The sequence below is a fragment of the Macrotis lagotis genome, chromosome X (genome assembly GCF_037893015.1).
Source record: "Macrotis lagotis isolate mMagLag1 chromosome X, bilby.v1.9.chrom.fasta, whole genome shotgun sequence".
In the NCBI taxonomy this organism is placed as follows: Eukaryota; Metazoa; Chordata; class Mammalia; order Peramelemorphia; family Peramelidae; genus Macrotis; species Macrotis lagotis.
The window spans coordinates 671562076-671576992 of NC_133666.1; the positions used below are offsets into that span (position 1 = coordinate 671562076).

Consider the following 14917-nt stretch of genomic DNA (forward strand, 5'->3'; position numbering starts at 1 on the left):
TACTTAATATTTATTGACTGGTAATGAATGAATGATAGAAAATCACATGCAATAAACCTGCAAAGTCATATTATTCTGTATAACATCATTGGGTTCTTGTGCATTTCGAAAATCATCTTTATAAAACTTTCTGCCCTTTATAAAGTCATTTGACCTAATATGAGTTTTTCTTGGAATTAAAGAAGAATGTTAGATAATGTTAGATAGGGACAGGGGAGGACTTCTGCCCTTATTTTTTTAGTATTGTTTGAGTGTCTATGCTCGATTTGATCATCCCTGGAAACATTTAACCTCCTCTTTAGTCTTTTTACAAATATATTTCCCCAATTACATGTTCAACCTTTTAAACAACTTTTTTATTGTTTTGAGTTCCAAATTCTATTCCCCTCTCCCCTCCCCCCTAAGGTGGTATGCAATCAGATATAGGTTCTATATGTACAATCATGTAACACATTTCCATATTAGTCATTTTGCAAAAGAAGACTGGAATAAAAGAGAGAGAATGAAAAAAGAAACTGAAAAATAACATGTTTCAATCTATATTCAACCAATATTCTTTCTCTGGAGCCAGACAATAATACCTTATCCTTATTCATTGTAATTGTCTTCAATCACTGAGTGTTGCATATATTATTTATTTTTAGAAATACATCTGGGGGCGGCTAGGTGGCGTAGTGGATAAAGCACCGGCCTTGGAGTCAGGAGGACCTGGGTTCAAATCCCATCTCAGACACTTAATAATTACCTAGCTGTGTGACCTTGGGCAAGCCACTTCACCCCATTTGCCTTGCAAAAAAATCTAAAAAGAAATACATCTGTACATCGCAGGCAGGTCTAGTTGGTCAAGTCACAAAGTTATTGTTAATGTGTACAATGTTCTCTTGGTTCTACTCCCTTTGCTCAGCATCAGTTTGTGTAATTCTTTCCGACCTTCTCTAAGGTTGGACCATTCTTGGTTTCTTATGGAACAATAAAACTCCATAACATCCATGTCTCTCATTTTCCAAAGAGGGAAGCTGAGGCCCATAAAGGTTAATTGCCCCAAGGTCTCACAAGAGATGGGATATTTGAACTCAGATCCTCTGATGTCAGAAGCCAATATTCTCTTGGAGTCTTTGACTCCAAAATTCAGCACTCTTTTTACACTGCAACACGCTACCTTCCTGATATGCCCATTTTATTTGCCCCTGTGTTCTAGGGTTGGAAAGTATGAAAGTTGAGATTTAAGTCTGCTCATTTCAATTTTGTCTCTCCCATTCCACCTCCCTTCCAGGACTAGACAGAAGGCTAGTTAGCAGAGGGATCCCTCAGGGTGAGGGTGGAGGGGGTTCCCTTCCCCATCCTCCCTCTGGCCCAGAGGCAGGGAATGTCCTTCGTGAGTCACAAAGGCACCCCGTTCCAGCCCCACCCCAGAGAACCTCCCAGATTCCAGGAGAAGGTAGCGACAGTGCCCACCTCCGCAGTGAAGAAGGGGCTCCTCGCCCGCGCCGGGATCCCAGATCCAGACCGGCAGTCCATCCCCTCCCCACAATCCCTCGTAAGTGCACCCCCAGCTCCCCAGCTCCCGGACCCCGCAGCCTCCAGATGTGCCCCATCAAGTTCACAGGTGGCCGGCCCTATGGACGCACAGTGATGCTCTGGGCGGGAGCGGGAAGGGTCGACCCCAATCAAATCTCCTTCCCAGATCTCTGGGATCACACGGACCGCTATTCGAGATCTGGAAAGGATCTTAGAGCTCATTCGACCTACCCTGCCCTTATTTTATAATTGAGGAAACTGAGGCATGGAAAGGGGAAGCTGCTTCCAAAGTGTAAACATCTGGGATAACATTGAATGTAGGATCTCCTTGGAACGGCGTCGCTGTTCATTCTCCGGGCTTAGCAACTTGCTCCCCATCTCACCCCTCCAAGAAGCAAAATGCTGTAACGTTTGCTTCTGCAATCAGAGGAGGTGAATTCAAATCCTACCTCACTTAAATGCTGATCAAGTCACTTCATCGAATAACTAGTCTTACATAAGCAAATGCTTTGCATATATCATAGACCTAAGGTGTTAGTGCTGCACCCATTTTACAGACATGACTGAGGCAGAGGAATTTAAGTGACTTGCCCAGGGTCCTGTAGCTAATGACTGAATCAGGCCTCCCTGACTTTCAAGGTCAGCACTGTAGTCACTGTACCGCTTAGATGTCTACTGTTAATCTATCTGTACTGACAGCAGCAAAAAGAGGAACTTTTTTCAAGACAGACTCTGAGGTACTTTCCAGTTTTAGATTTGGGTTCTGGAGCAGCTCTGGAGGCAGGAGGACCTGAGTTCAGATCCTACTTCAGATACTTAATACTTAGCTGTGTGATCTTGGGCAAATCACTTAACTCCATTGCCTTTCAAAAACAACAAAAAGATTTGTGGTCCATAACAAATGCACAAACTCTGCCTCCGATACTGCCTAGCTGATTTTGTGTAAGTCAATTCATTTCTCTGACCTCCGTTTCTTCTTCTGCAAAATGACTGAGGCCTCTTCCAGTATAAATCTTGACTGTTTTTCAAAGGACATGGGATTATGGGATCCATTCACCAAATGTATCTTTAGGTGTTTCTGAAGTGTTGAGCGCTAGAGGGTGGGCAGACACACAAGGATGGTTATCAGACATGGTCTCATTTAGTTCATTGTCTATTAAGGGAAAAAAGTAGATAAGACAAAACATGTGGGGAGGGAATAAAGGCAGGGCCATATGGGGATGGACTGAAGAAAAGAGAAATGTTGAACCTGGAGAAAATAAAACTTGGTGCTATTTGGGTAGTGTGGAGGAGGGGAGAAGGGGCAAGAAATCTGTGCGTAAGATAGTTTAGACTTCTTCAGCTTGGCCCTATGGGGCAGAACTGAAAGGAAGGTATATAGAGGCAGACTTCAATTCTAGGGAAGTTAGAACTTCATGATAATTAGATTTATCTAGATATGAAATAGGCTATCCCCAGAGGCACTAGGCTCCCCCCCCCCCCACCCCCGCCAACCAGATCTACAGCAGCAGTAGCCTCTGAAGCTATGGGGGGCTGTGGAAGGAAGGTATTTTTCTATTAGTGAAAAACTTGGTGATTTTGGGTTCCTGGGACAGCTAGGTAATTATTGTCTGAGGCTGCATTTGAACTTAAGTCCTTCTGACTCCAGGACCAGTGCTCTAGCCACTGTGCCACCTAGCTGTCCCATGGGACCTCATTCTCAAAAAAAAAAAAATAGTGGAACTTTAAAAGTTTTAGAAAAGCCGAGACAAAAAATGAAAGCTATGAGTTTAAGAAAGTTAGAAAGAACTGAACTCTGCAATATAGTCCCTAGATGGGTTAGAAAAAAGACAGTACCCTCTGGTTTACTTCAGGAGTAATAGTGTAATAGTGCAGATAGCAACTCATCAAGCTATTGTCATCCTGCATGCCCATTCATATTGTCCTCCACAAAGGGTCTTCACAAATTAAGTCTTTTGAAAGGCTTTTGTAGTACAGGGGACCTGAAATAAGGAAGGCTTATCTTCATGAGTTCAAATATGGCATTAGACACTTACCGAGTGACTCTGAAGAAGTCACTTAACCCCATTTGCCTCAGTTTTTTATCTTTAAAATTAGTTGGAGAAGGAAATGATAAATCAATCCACTATGTTGGCCATGAAAATTCCATATGGGGTATTAATAACTAGACACAACTGAAAAATGATTGGCCTTTGAATATTCCATGTATTAGCAGGGGAACACCTTGTTTGTCCATTGGTTATTCTTCAATGTTTCCAGACCACCTCCTTTTCGGATTTCCAATGTCATTGAAAATAACTTTTTCACCCCTTCTTGGATCCAAATAATACACGATTTTCCCCTGGTAATTCACTGGGATTCATTTATATTCATAAGGTATCTTTCCATTTCCCTTTGGATTGGTGTGATATTGGACTATTCTGAAGTTCTATGATGTTCTGAGGTTCATGACCCCATAGCATCCCTAGAACAGGTGCTCAAGAAATGGACTTTTATGCCAGTGATTGGGAATCTTGAAAGTGCTATATGATCTCCCTTGAACCATTCAGATGGCTCTTTTTCTTCTTCCAAAGAAATTCTAGTTCCTGATTCATCTTCAGTGTTTGTCCAATATATCTAAAATACAACTCAGTTTTTCTTTCCCCGCCAAAAGGCAGTTTAGTGGCTAGAAAGTTGATAAGAGGGTCAGGAAGACTTGGGATCAAGTCTTGCTTTTTATCAAACTGACTGGGTCATCTTGGGCAAGTCACAGCAACTTTATTTTCTACCCCAGGCAACCCTAAAGAGCAGGGGCCCATTTGTATTAATAGAAGATATTTCCTTATCAGGAATTCCCTACATTAAATTAATGGGTTGATTTAAAACATTCCCCACCAAACCCAAATCTCTTCTCAACTTTCCTTTTTCTTTTGAGGACACCACAATCCTTCTGGCCACCCAGGTTGGCAACTATGGAATTATCCTTGATCTTCCCTTAGTTCTCCTCATAGCCAATTATTGCCAAGTCTTCTCTATTCCACCTCCACAAATCTCTCGAATTCATCTCTTTCTCTTATCTTGCATGGCCATTCACATTAGTTCATATGAACACAAAGGACACAGTCTTCTAATTGGAGTTCTCAAGTCTCCTCCATTTCAACCTATCTGCCCCTCAAATTTCCTTAAAGCTGATGTCATCCCTCTGTTGATGACTCAAATTAATCATGTATGTATATCTCTATATTTATCTAATGTCTATCTAACCATCTATCTATCTATCTATCTATCTATCTATCTATCTATCTATCTATCAATTGGTGCAGTTCCTAGGGTGTTGGACCTGCAGTCAAAAAGTTCAAAAACAGTCTCAGACATTTACTTCAAATACTTCATGAGTTCAAATACATCTCAGACATTTACTAGCTGTGTAACTGTGGGCAAGTCACTTAACCCTGTTTGCTTCAGTTTCCTCATCTTTAAAATGGGCTAGAGAAAACACTCTAGTATCTTTGCCCAGAAAACCCAAATGGAGTTAAGGAGAGTCAAACATGATTGAAAAAAACTGAACAACTATGTCTATATTAAAAATATATGCACATAGATGCATATATATGTCTGTGTGTACACAAAAACACATATCTTATTTACACATAGTTGTTTGCACGTTGTCTCTTCCATAGACTGAACTTAAAGAACAGAGACTATCTTTTGCTGTTTTTGAATCCTCAGTTCTAAATATAGCCAAACACATTGCAGGTGCTCAAAAATGAGAGTGGACTGATTGACCAGGTACCCAGCTACCAAGGTCTGAACAAGTCATATCTTGCTTAGGAATAATCAGGGCCTCCTAATTGGTCCCCAGGATAAAATATCCATTCCTCAGCTTTGCATTGAAGCTTTCCTGTAATTGATGATGGATTCCTTTACTTCCCTTGATTTTACTTATTATATAAATATTTTATTAAATAATCCTGCTGGTTCATAACTTCTTTTTATACTATTTCTGTTCCAGGCAAACCGGTCCATTTGAGATTCCATTTTCCCACTTCATCTCTTGGGTCTACACTTCTCTTCTCAATCCTGTCTGTCTCTCAGCATCTTTAACTCCATTCTTCTTTGGGAGGCCTTTCTTGATTCCCCTAGTACTCTTCTGTCTATTCAAATGTGTGCTCCACACACACACACACACACACACACACACACACACACACACACACGACACAAAAATTTGTACTACTTTGCTTATAGTTGTATCCTCCAAGAGACTGTAAGTTTTTGGAGGGCAGAGACTAGTTTGTTTATATCTCCAAAAGCATCTAGTACAGCACTTCAGACATGGCACTTGCTTAATAAAGTCTGTTCAATTGATTGGTAGACCCCACCTTCATGTTCTACCTGTTCAATTGCACTTCAGAATCTGAGAAATGGCTAACAATGACCCTCAAACAGATAACCGTCAAAGTTTGTCTCTACCACATCAGGATAATGTGGGTTTACATAAATTGCAGTGAGGAGGGGAGATGATTTAGTTTACAAAAGGAATTCTAATAGAATTTTTTTTAGAAAGTAAGCACTTTTAGGGGCTGCTAGGTGGTGCAGTGGATAGAGCACCGGCCCCGGAGTCAGGAGTACCTGGGTTCAAATCCGGTCTCAGACACTTAATAATTACTTAGCTGTGTGGCCTTGGGCAAGCCACTTAACCCCATTTGCCTTGCAAAAAACCCCTAAAAAACCTAAAAAAAAGTAAGCACTTAAAATGATTCCATTTATAGAAATTCTATTTTATCTCAAATATATCTGTTCCCTAAAATTGGAGTCTGCCTATTTTGCTTGGCTTTCTCTGCTAAACCACACACAGCTGCCCCTATTCTTAGATGATTTTCCAGTTAATGGTCTCTCCTCAGTGAAACACAGACCAAACATCAGTTCCCATGCAAGGGCTGTATTTGGTTTGATGTACCACCCACAGCCTGCCCTCTGAGCAAAGAATCCTGTATTCTGGATGGGTGGTATGAGGGGGGCATTTGTCCTGCTTTGGACATCTCAATTTAAGTATTGAAAACATTTCATCTTCCTTGTGGTACTCATCAAAAGAGAAGTGACTTACCCAAGGTCCTACAGGGAATAAATGGTGAACAAGGGCTTCAAACCTGGCTCTTCCAGCTCCAAATTCCTTGGTTTTTGTTTTCTTTTGTTTTGTTTTTGGTATTCAGGAGGTAAAAATCCCCAACCTTAACCACACTAGGCTAGGGTACAAGGTCAAGGGAATGGAGTATTCATTGGACTGCGGAGTCAGGATTGGCCATTCTCTTGTTAGCATTTCATTGGGCAAGATCAAAGAGTTTTTCACTGGATCAGATACTAGCTGTATGTCCTGGGCAAGTCGCTTCACCTTGTCTGCCTCAGTTTTCTCAACAATAAAAAAGGATCATAACAGCCAGGAATGTTTTGAGAATTAAATGTGTAAAGGGCTTAATATTCTGTCCAATATACAATAGCTACTTAACATTATCTGTTCCTTTATCTCCTTCTCTGATAATGATGCTATGTTGACTTTCAGAGGATCCTCAAATTTCATTCAATAACTTTATTGCACATTAGTTTCCTTTGCATATGATCAGACACCTGCTTTGCCTGGTGGTCCTCATAACAGGATATTCCATCTTTTGTCTCCCATCTCTTCTTTGTCTGGAATGTAGTGTCCCTTACAATCCTTAGCTTTCTCTAAAATTCAGCTTCCATGCCAACTCCTCCAGGAAGCCTTTCCTGATTCTCTCTAGCTGCTAGTCCCTCCTTCCTTAAATTAGCATGTTGGGGGCAGCTAGGTGAGGCAGTGGATAGAGCACTGGCCCTGGAATCAGGAGTACCTGAGTTCAAATCCAGCCTCAGACACTTAATAATTACCTAGCTGCGTGGCCTTGGGCAAGCCACTTAACCCCATTGCCTTGCAAAAAAAATTTTAAAAATTATCATATTGCTATTTGTAACTATTTTCTATTCTTTTCATCTCCAGTTCCTAGCCCAGTTCCTGCAGTAGAACAGGAACCTTTGTTGATTGATTAATTAAATGGAATGAAGATAACCTTTGGAATTCTTCTGATTTCTGGACACTCAGAAACTGTGGTTTGATTTCATAGGATCGTAGATTTAAAATGGGAAGGGACCTCAGTTTCCTCATCAATAAAATGGGAATCATAATTCCATTTAAATCCCAGAGTTGTTATAAAGATCATATTAGAGAATCATAAAGTGTCTAGCCTATTCTCCCCATGTTATAGCTGAGGAAACTGAGGCTCTAGGAAAATGACTTACCCAAGATCACACAGATCCTAAATCAGGATTCAAACCCAGGCCATTTGTATCCCAATCCAGAATTACTCTTGATATGAGTATTTTTAAATTAAAATGAATTGAAATTATTCTTTTTTTCCTGACAATTCTTTGACAATTTCTAAACTCCCCTTTGGATAATCGGAGATTGTCTGGGGGCTGCTGCAAAGCTTGGTTTGGGAAGCCTGCTTTAGAAATACTTGCGTATCCTGAAGAAGATAAGATTCAGTAGGGAAGGGCATTAGAGTTTTCTGTTCAAACTGAGGAGTTGCAACATGGAAGAGTAAAGAGATTGGGCCCCTCCTAAAGGCAGAAGCTACAGAAATAGGTGAAAGATGCAAAAAGACTGATTTTTAGCTGGTCATCAGGAAAATAAAAGACCATAGGTGGGAGAGTAGACAGCTCTCTTAATATTAGTCTCAGTATTTCTACAAAGGGGAGTTTGAACCTTGAGGGCATTGGGAACATTCATGTCAGGGAAACTTGTAATAAATAATGGAATGTGCATTCCCTGACCACATCTGATGGTCCATATGGAAGACACTAGAAGACCTGCTTCTGGGACCCTGAAAAACTACCTTATGGTTGATGCCATACTGAGAGATTTAGACATGCATCAAATTCCATTAATAATAATGATGACTAGTATTTATATAGTGTCTAATATATATTGGGCATTGTGCTAAGCACTTTATGATTCTCTAATATGATCTTTATAACAACTCTGGGATTTAAATGGAATTATGATTCCCATTTTACTGATGAGGAAACTGAGGCAAACAGGTTAAGTGACTTGCCCAGGGTCACATAGGTAGCAACCATCTGAAACTGGATTTGAATCAAGGTTTTCCTGATTTCCCATCCAGTTCTCCTTGAGCTACTTCTTGTTGCCTTTTGGTATATGTTGGAGAGTTGGTAGACTACAAAAGGGGAATTACCTCTTATGATAAATGTTCTACCCTGAAGGGATCCTTGAACAGGTACAAATGGGGGCCCAAGGTCTCTGATGCGTCTCTGAGATTCTGAAAGATTTCTGCTATTCTATAAAAGTCAGAATTTGAAGGTCAGAGCCTCGCAGAATCATGAGAAATGAATGCATTATTACGTCTTTGAGCTCCTCAGATTATATAAGGGCAAAATGTGATCTGAATACAGATATTTGTAACAATGATGATCTGGGTTGGTTGGCAGCAGATTTAAATGAAAGAAAAATGAACACCCACAGAAGAAAATTAGACTAGTAGCAGAAAAGAGTTTTGTATTAACCCCTTCTGCGTTTGGCCTGCTTGGCATGTGTCCCACTGGTCCTATCCAAGTAACATGTGAACATTCCTTCTTTGTGGGATCCCTGGTACCAGAGGTCTACAGAACCATCTGCTTTCTCCATAATAATAAACTCAGCAAGATGAACAAATTTCAGCCCAATATTGATCAAAGTGTGCCCCTTTTGTATTCTATAGGAGTCATGGGGAACACTGAGACAATCAAGAGTAGAAGGAGAGAGGGTAGGCAAGAAGTCAACCCTAGACCTGGACCTGATTGGATCCTTCTTAATACTGACTTCTCTTCCATTGAACAGGATCTTGAGAGGATTTTTACCGGAGTCTGCCACATTCCTTGTGCAGAAGAAAAGTGAGATATCTTCAAAATGCCACAGGTAAATAGGGAGGGAGAGGGAAAACCCCAGTAATGAGGATACTTTTGTAAGAAAAAATAATTGACATCATCTTTATTTTTGGAACCAATAAGGTAGGGGAGCTATTTGGAAATTAATGAGGGAGTTTGGATTTCAATTAATGAACAAAGACATGATTAAGTAAATTATTATGATTTCTATCCCAACCAAGTGGTCCAATCTCTAAATCAGGGGTTCTTAACTTAGCCATCCAAGGGTAGATTTTAGAACAATGGTCAACTTAGATGGGGAAAAAATGTCATATTCATTTTCCTAAACATCTAACTGAAAATGAGCATTTCTTTCCATTATTTACTGAGGAAAACATAACATCTTTCTTTTCCTAAATCTCTAACTGAAATTGAACACTTTCTTCTATTATTTGCAAGTACAGCTCTGAAAAGAGGCCTCACTAGACTGCCAAATATTCACAATACCAAAAAGGTTAAGAATCGAACCCTTGCTCTAAGTGCAAAACGCTTTGTGATAGCCATGGGTAAAAGGTGGTCCATTTACAACTTTAGGACAACCTTTGAGGTCTTCAGTCAGGGTCTGAGATGTAGCAGGATGAGGAAAAAGTCTTCCTTAGGCTTTCTATGGATAGAGTCAATATCATTCTTTCTAAAAAAAATCTTCTCAAATAAGCATATGATGTTTTTCCTTGTGTAATATAAATTCCCTGAAGCCAGGGATGGTTGCATTTTTGTCTTTTTTATCCTCAGTCTCTAGTACAGTATCTAGCACATAGTAGGGCCCTTAACAAGTGCTTTTTGATTGGGTTGATTAATTGATTATTTCTACCAAATATCCAACTGGGTCCCTTTGCTTGATTCTCTCCTCAGCTTCTTTTCTTCTCTTGCCCACCCTCTGACCCCCTCATTTCCCCTCTTCTACTGAAGGCAGTGAGAAAAGAGAGAAAAGAGGGAATCTGGAGGAATAAGTAAAAGGAAATTTTTTTTTCATCTTGACTCCCTTTCTTGGGTCTCATTAAAAGTGAAAATTCTGGTAGGGATTTTTATTCTTTTATTTTATTTCAGTCATTGGGAAAGGATCATTCATTACTCTCTTTTGCCTCTTCCAAGACCAAACAAAAAAGGAGAAACCTTTCACGTAATTCCCAAGAATATTTTGAGAAAGAGAAGATGGAACGAAAGATGGCTGAATTGGAGTTACGGAAACTGCAACAGCAGTTCAAGAAGATGGTGGATCAACGGAAATCTTTTAATTCCAAATCTCAGCAGCAGATAATGACCCAGTGGTGAGTTCTTTAGGAACTTTGTGGCCAAGGGGGCAACTACTGCTTGAATGTAGTCTTAATCGTGACCTATGAAAATCTTGAGGGAACTGGAAATGCTGAGACTGGAGAAGAGAAGATGTGGAGGGAGAATGATAGCCAGAGCTGGAGCTAGGGTGGGTGGACCTTGGCTTCAGGGCTGCAAAATGAAGGGGGGCACTTCCAATACTTGTATTTCTTTGGCAAACAGAAACAACTGAACTCCAGGTGGACTCCCTTCTGGTCCAGCTCAACCAGTGGCTTTACTCAAATCTTGGTTTTATTTATGTTTTTAACTGAAATTTTATTTTTTTCAATTACATGCAATGGTAGTTTTTCAATATTCATTCATTTGCAAATTTATGAGTTCCACTTTTTTCTACCACTCTCCATTCCCTCCCCAGCTCTTCCCATTTTTTACTCTAGTAAAAATTGTACATGTACATTCATGTTTAACATGTTTACATATTAGCTCTGTTGTGAAAGAGGAATTAGAACTAAGGTGAAAGGAAAAAAACCATGAGAAAGGAAGGAAAAACATAAAAGAAGTTTTTATAAAAGAGAACCTAGAATGCACTCAGACTCTGTAGATTTCTTCTCTGGATGTGGATGGCATTGTCCACACCAGGTCTCTCAGGGTTGTCCTTGATCCCTGAATTGCTGAGAGGAGATGTATCCATCATAGTTGATCATCGCACAATAATGTTGTTAATGTGTTCTGTGTTTTCTCTTTGTTCTACTCCCTTCACTCAGCATCAGTTCATGTAATTCTTTCCATGCTTCTCTAGAGTTTGACCATTCATAGTTTCTTATCAAATAATAGTATTACATAACATTTATATTTTATAACTTGTTCAGTTATTCCCCAATTGATGGACACCCTTTTAATTTCCAATTCTTTGCCACTTCAAAAAAAAGTGATATAAATATTTCAAATTTCTGATTTTCCCCTCATACAGTGTTTTCTCCATCTCTTTTGTAACTGAAATTGTCCTTGAAGTTGATTCAGTTTGTATTGTGAACAAGGAATTACAGAACAATGGGGGAAACACCCTTCTGGATTTAAAGGACTTTTCTTCAGTGTCCCCCTCCCCCATCAATTCCTCCATCATGGAATGAAGGAATGCAAGAATTGTTTTTTAGAGTTTTGATAAAAGTTGTCTTCAAACATTCTTCCAAAGGGAAGAGGGATTTTTCTTGTCCCTAGAGAGAAGAACTGGGCAGGGGGCAATTTAACTGTGAGGTCAGAAAATTGCAGTTGCTATTATTTGTCCTTCATTCTTTTTTTTAGATTTTTCTTTTTTGGCAAAACAATGGGGTTAAGTGACTTGTCCAAGGTCACACAGCTAGGTAATTTTTAAGTGTCTCAGGCTGGATTTGAACTCAGGTCCTCCTGACTCCAGGGTCAGTGCTCCACTCACTGCACCACCTAGTTGCCCCTGTCCTTCATTCTTGAAGAGGACTATGACATCTTGTATGCCAAGATATATAAATGAAAGGGATTTAAGTGGTGTCAGAAAATATTCCCCAAACTAAGAAAAAGAGAAAGGTAGAAAGATGGATTTTGGGAGGAAGCAGGTTTCCTTTTCACTGGAGATAATCAAGCAGAGGGAGTTGAGTACTTCTCAGAGAATGAATTCTGGTTCAGGTCTAAGTTGCCCTAGATGGCTGTTAACATTCTTTCCCACTCTGAAAAGACTGATTGCAGCTCAGAGAGATCAATTCACTCTCAGTGTCTTTAACAGACCCTACACCATCAGATTCCCATGGGATGGAAAGGGAACTATTCCATGGAAATGCCTTTTTTTGTTATGAAAAATCAGTAGCAAATGGAATTTTCAGGCATTCAGTTTAAGAACTAGAAGGAATGTTGCAGTGGATAGGGCACTGGCCCTGGAGTTAGGAGAACCTGAGTTCAAATGTGAACTCAGATACTTGATGATTACTTAGCTATGTGACTTTGGGCAAGTCACTTAACTACATTACCTTGACAAAAAAAAAATAACAAAACAAAGCAAAACTCCCCCCCCCCCCCAGGCAGGTACTAAATTATAGATGGGTCCAAGCTCCTTAATCTCTGATCCTCCTATAAATCCTTTAGTTACTAAATCATAGGTAGGTCACCAGGTAGTGTTTGTGGAGGGAGTTCCTCCACAGACAAATCATAGATTCATGACTTCTTCATAAATCTGTGGTATGTTTAGAATCAAATAGTTTGAGTTCAAATTCTGACTGATATCTACTCCCAGTGTAATCTCTATTCTCTGGGGAACTGATTGTCTATAAAATGAGGAAATGGAACTAGAATATATTTAAAGACCTTCTAGAAATATGATGAAAGGTGTCGCCTTTCCAAAAGAACAAACTAGTGGAGTCTGAATGCATATTGAAGATACTTTTTCTCTATTTTCTTTTTGTTTGCGTGTGTGTGTGTGTGTGTGTGTGTGTGTGTGTGTGTGTGTGTTTTGTTTTTGGTCTGTGTTTTCTTTCACAGAAGGTCTTACACACAAATGTGTTTTGCATGATCACACATGTATATTCTATGTCAAATTGTCTTCTCAATTAGAGAAGAGGGTAGGGAAGGGAGGGAGAAAATCTGGAACTCAAAATTTGAAAAAATATTAAAATTGTTTTTACATGTAATTGAGGGAAAAATAAAATTTTAAATAAAAAATTAAATCCCTCCCAGCTCTTAAGAACCTATGGATCAGGGATAGCCATGAATCTATGATTTCACTGGCATGTGCAATTTCTGGATAAAGAATCTTCCTCCATCAATGTGGGTCAGTCCCTTACCTGAGACCTCTATCCCTATAGTGTTCCCTAGATCAGTACAAAGTACTAACAATCCATATTTTGTCAGAGGCCTTAGTTCTGAAGTCACATTGCCTCTAAGATCTATGATAAAGAAATAACCAACATACCCAAGATTTATCACATAATGTTGTGTGTTTTTTTAAACAGTAAAGAGATAAATATCTTACAAGAGGAGCAAGATGAGATTATGCTGCTTTTGAGTCTTATAAAATCACCCAAGAATATGGAGATGGATGATAAAAATTATACCGAACTCAAATTTTTGCTACAAACCAAGAATGAATATGATGCTTTAATTAAGGCAATGAAATCCCTATTAACAGAACTGGATGATAAGGTGCAGTTTTTTCCTTAACAGATAATCAGGACCTATCGATAGGGATGGGGATATGGGGGAACGGGAAGAAAGGAACTGAAGATGATTTGGGGAAAGACCTATTCCAGAACTGTAACTAGGGCAGGGCAATGGGTACTTTGTCCCGAAATGAAAAATTTGAAATGCTTAATACCTAATTAACAAGGATAATGAGTTAAAATAAGAAACTACAATACAGGACTAATTTCAACTCCCCTTTCCCTTTACCAAGGCACAAAAAATTCCCAGTTTTAACCTGCCTACTTCTAAACCTACTTTGCACTATCTGTGCACTGAATCTTCTCAATCAACTCTCATGTGTCTGCAACTGATTGTAGTTTCCGCCATAATTATGTCTCAACAAAGGAGATAAAAACGCAAGAGATGGATGAAGATCAGAGGATGGAAAAGAGTGTATTATAAGATGCCTTAGGCTTGTTAGCAAGTGAAAAGAGGAATTAGGCCTTCTGAAAAATGAAAAACAGGTACCTTCAGAAGTCAGTAGAATTTTTGAGTTCAGGGACTATTTGATTTTTGTCTTTTTAACCCTAGTAAAATAGCACAGTAGGACTTCAATTCAGGTTTGATGATTGTTTGTAGTATCAGAATATTGGGTTAGAATCTTGCTACTTAAGCCCTGTGGAATTGTGGTCATACTTAACCTCCGTAGACCCCAATTTCCTTCCCAGTCAAATGCAGGGGTTGGGCAAAGTGCCATAATGGAAAGAGGCCCAGATTCGGAATCAATGAACCTGGGTTCAAATCTTCTCTCAGTCCCTTACTAGAGTCAGCATGATGCAGTAGAGAGAGCCTTGGCTTAGGAGCCAGAATAGTTGGGATCAAATCCTCTTTTGGTGCTGATTTCCCAATACAGGGTAATTTCCCCGAGTCTCAATTTTCTCATCTGTAAATTGTGAAAGTTGTATTATATGGCCACTAAGGTTCCGCATAGTTCTAAATTTGTGACTTG

General features: G+C 39.5%; 1 protein-coding gene across 6 annotated transcripts in view; it reads left to right on the forward strand.

Moving 5' to 3' along the window:
* The first annotated feature begins 1437 nt into the window (after window positions 1-1437).
* The window catches only part of CCDC63 (coiled-coil domain containing 63), a 64349-nt gene continuing 50869 nt past the window's right edge, over window positions 1438-14917 (forward strand). For 4 of the 6 annotated variants that reach the window (XM_074205673.1, XM_074205675.1, XM_074205674.1 and 1 more), the window contains exons 1-4: window positions 1438-1537; window positions 9407-9484; window positions 10585-10760; window positions 13740-13929. In XM_074205673.1, the coding sequence (XP_074061774.1) occupies window positions 9476-9484; window positions 10585-10760; window positions 13740-13929 (375 nt within the window). In that variant the 5' untranslated portion in view covers window positions 1438-1537; window positions 9407-9475. Of the gene's footprint in view, window positions 1538-9406; window positions 9485-10584; window positions 10761-13739; window positions 13930-14917 lie in introns of those variants that run through there. The other 2 variants (XM_074205677.1, XM_074205678.1) reach the window with 2 other exon arrangements.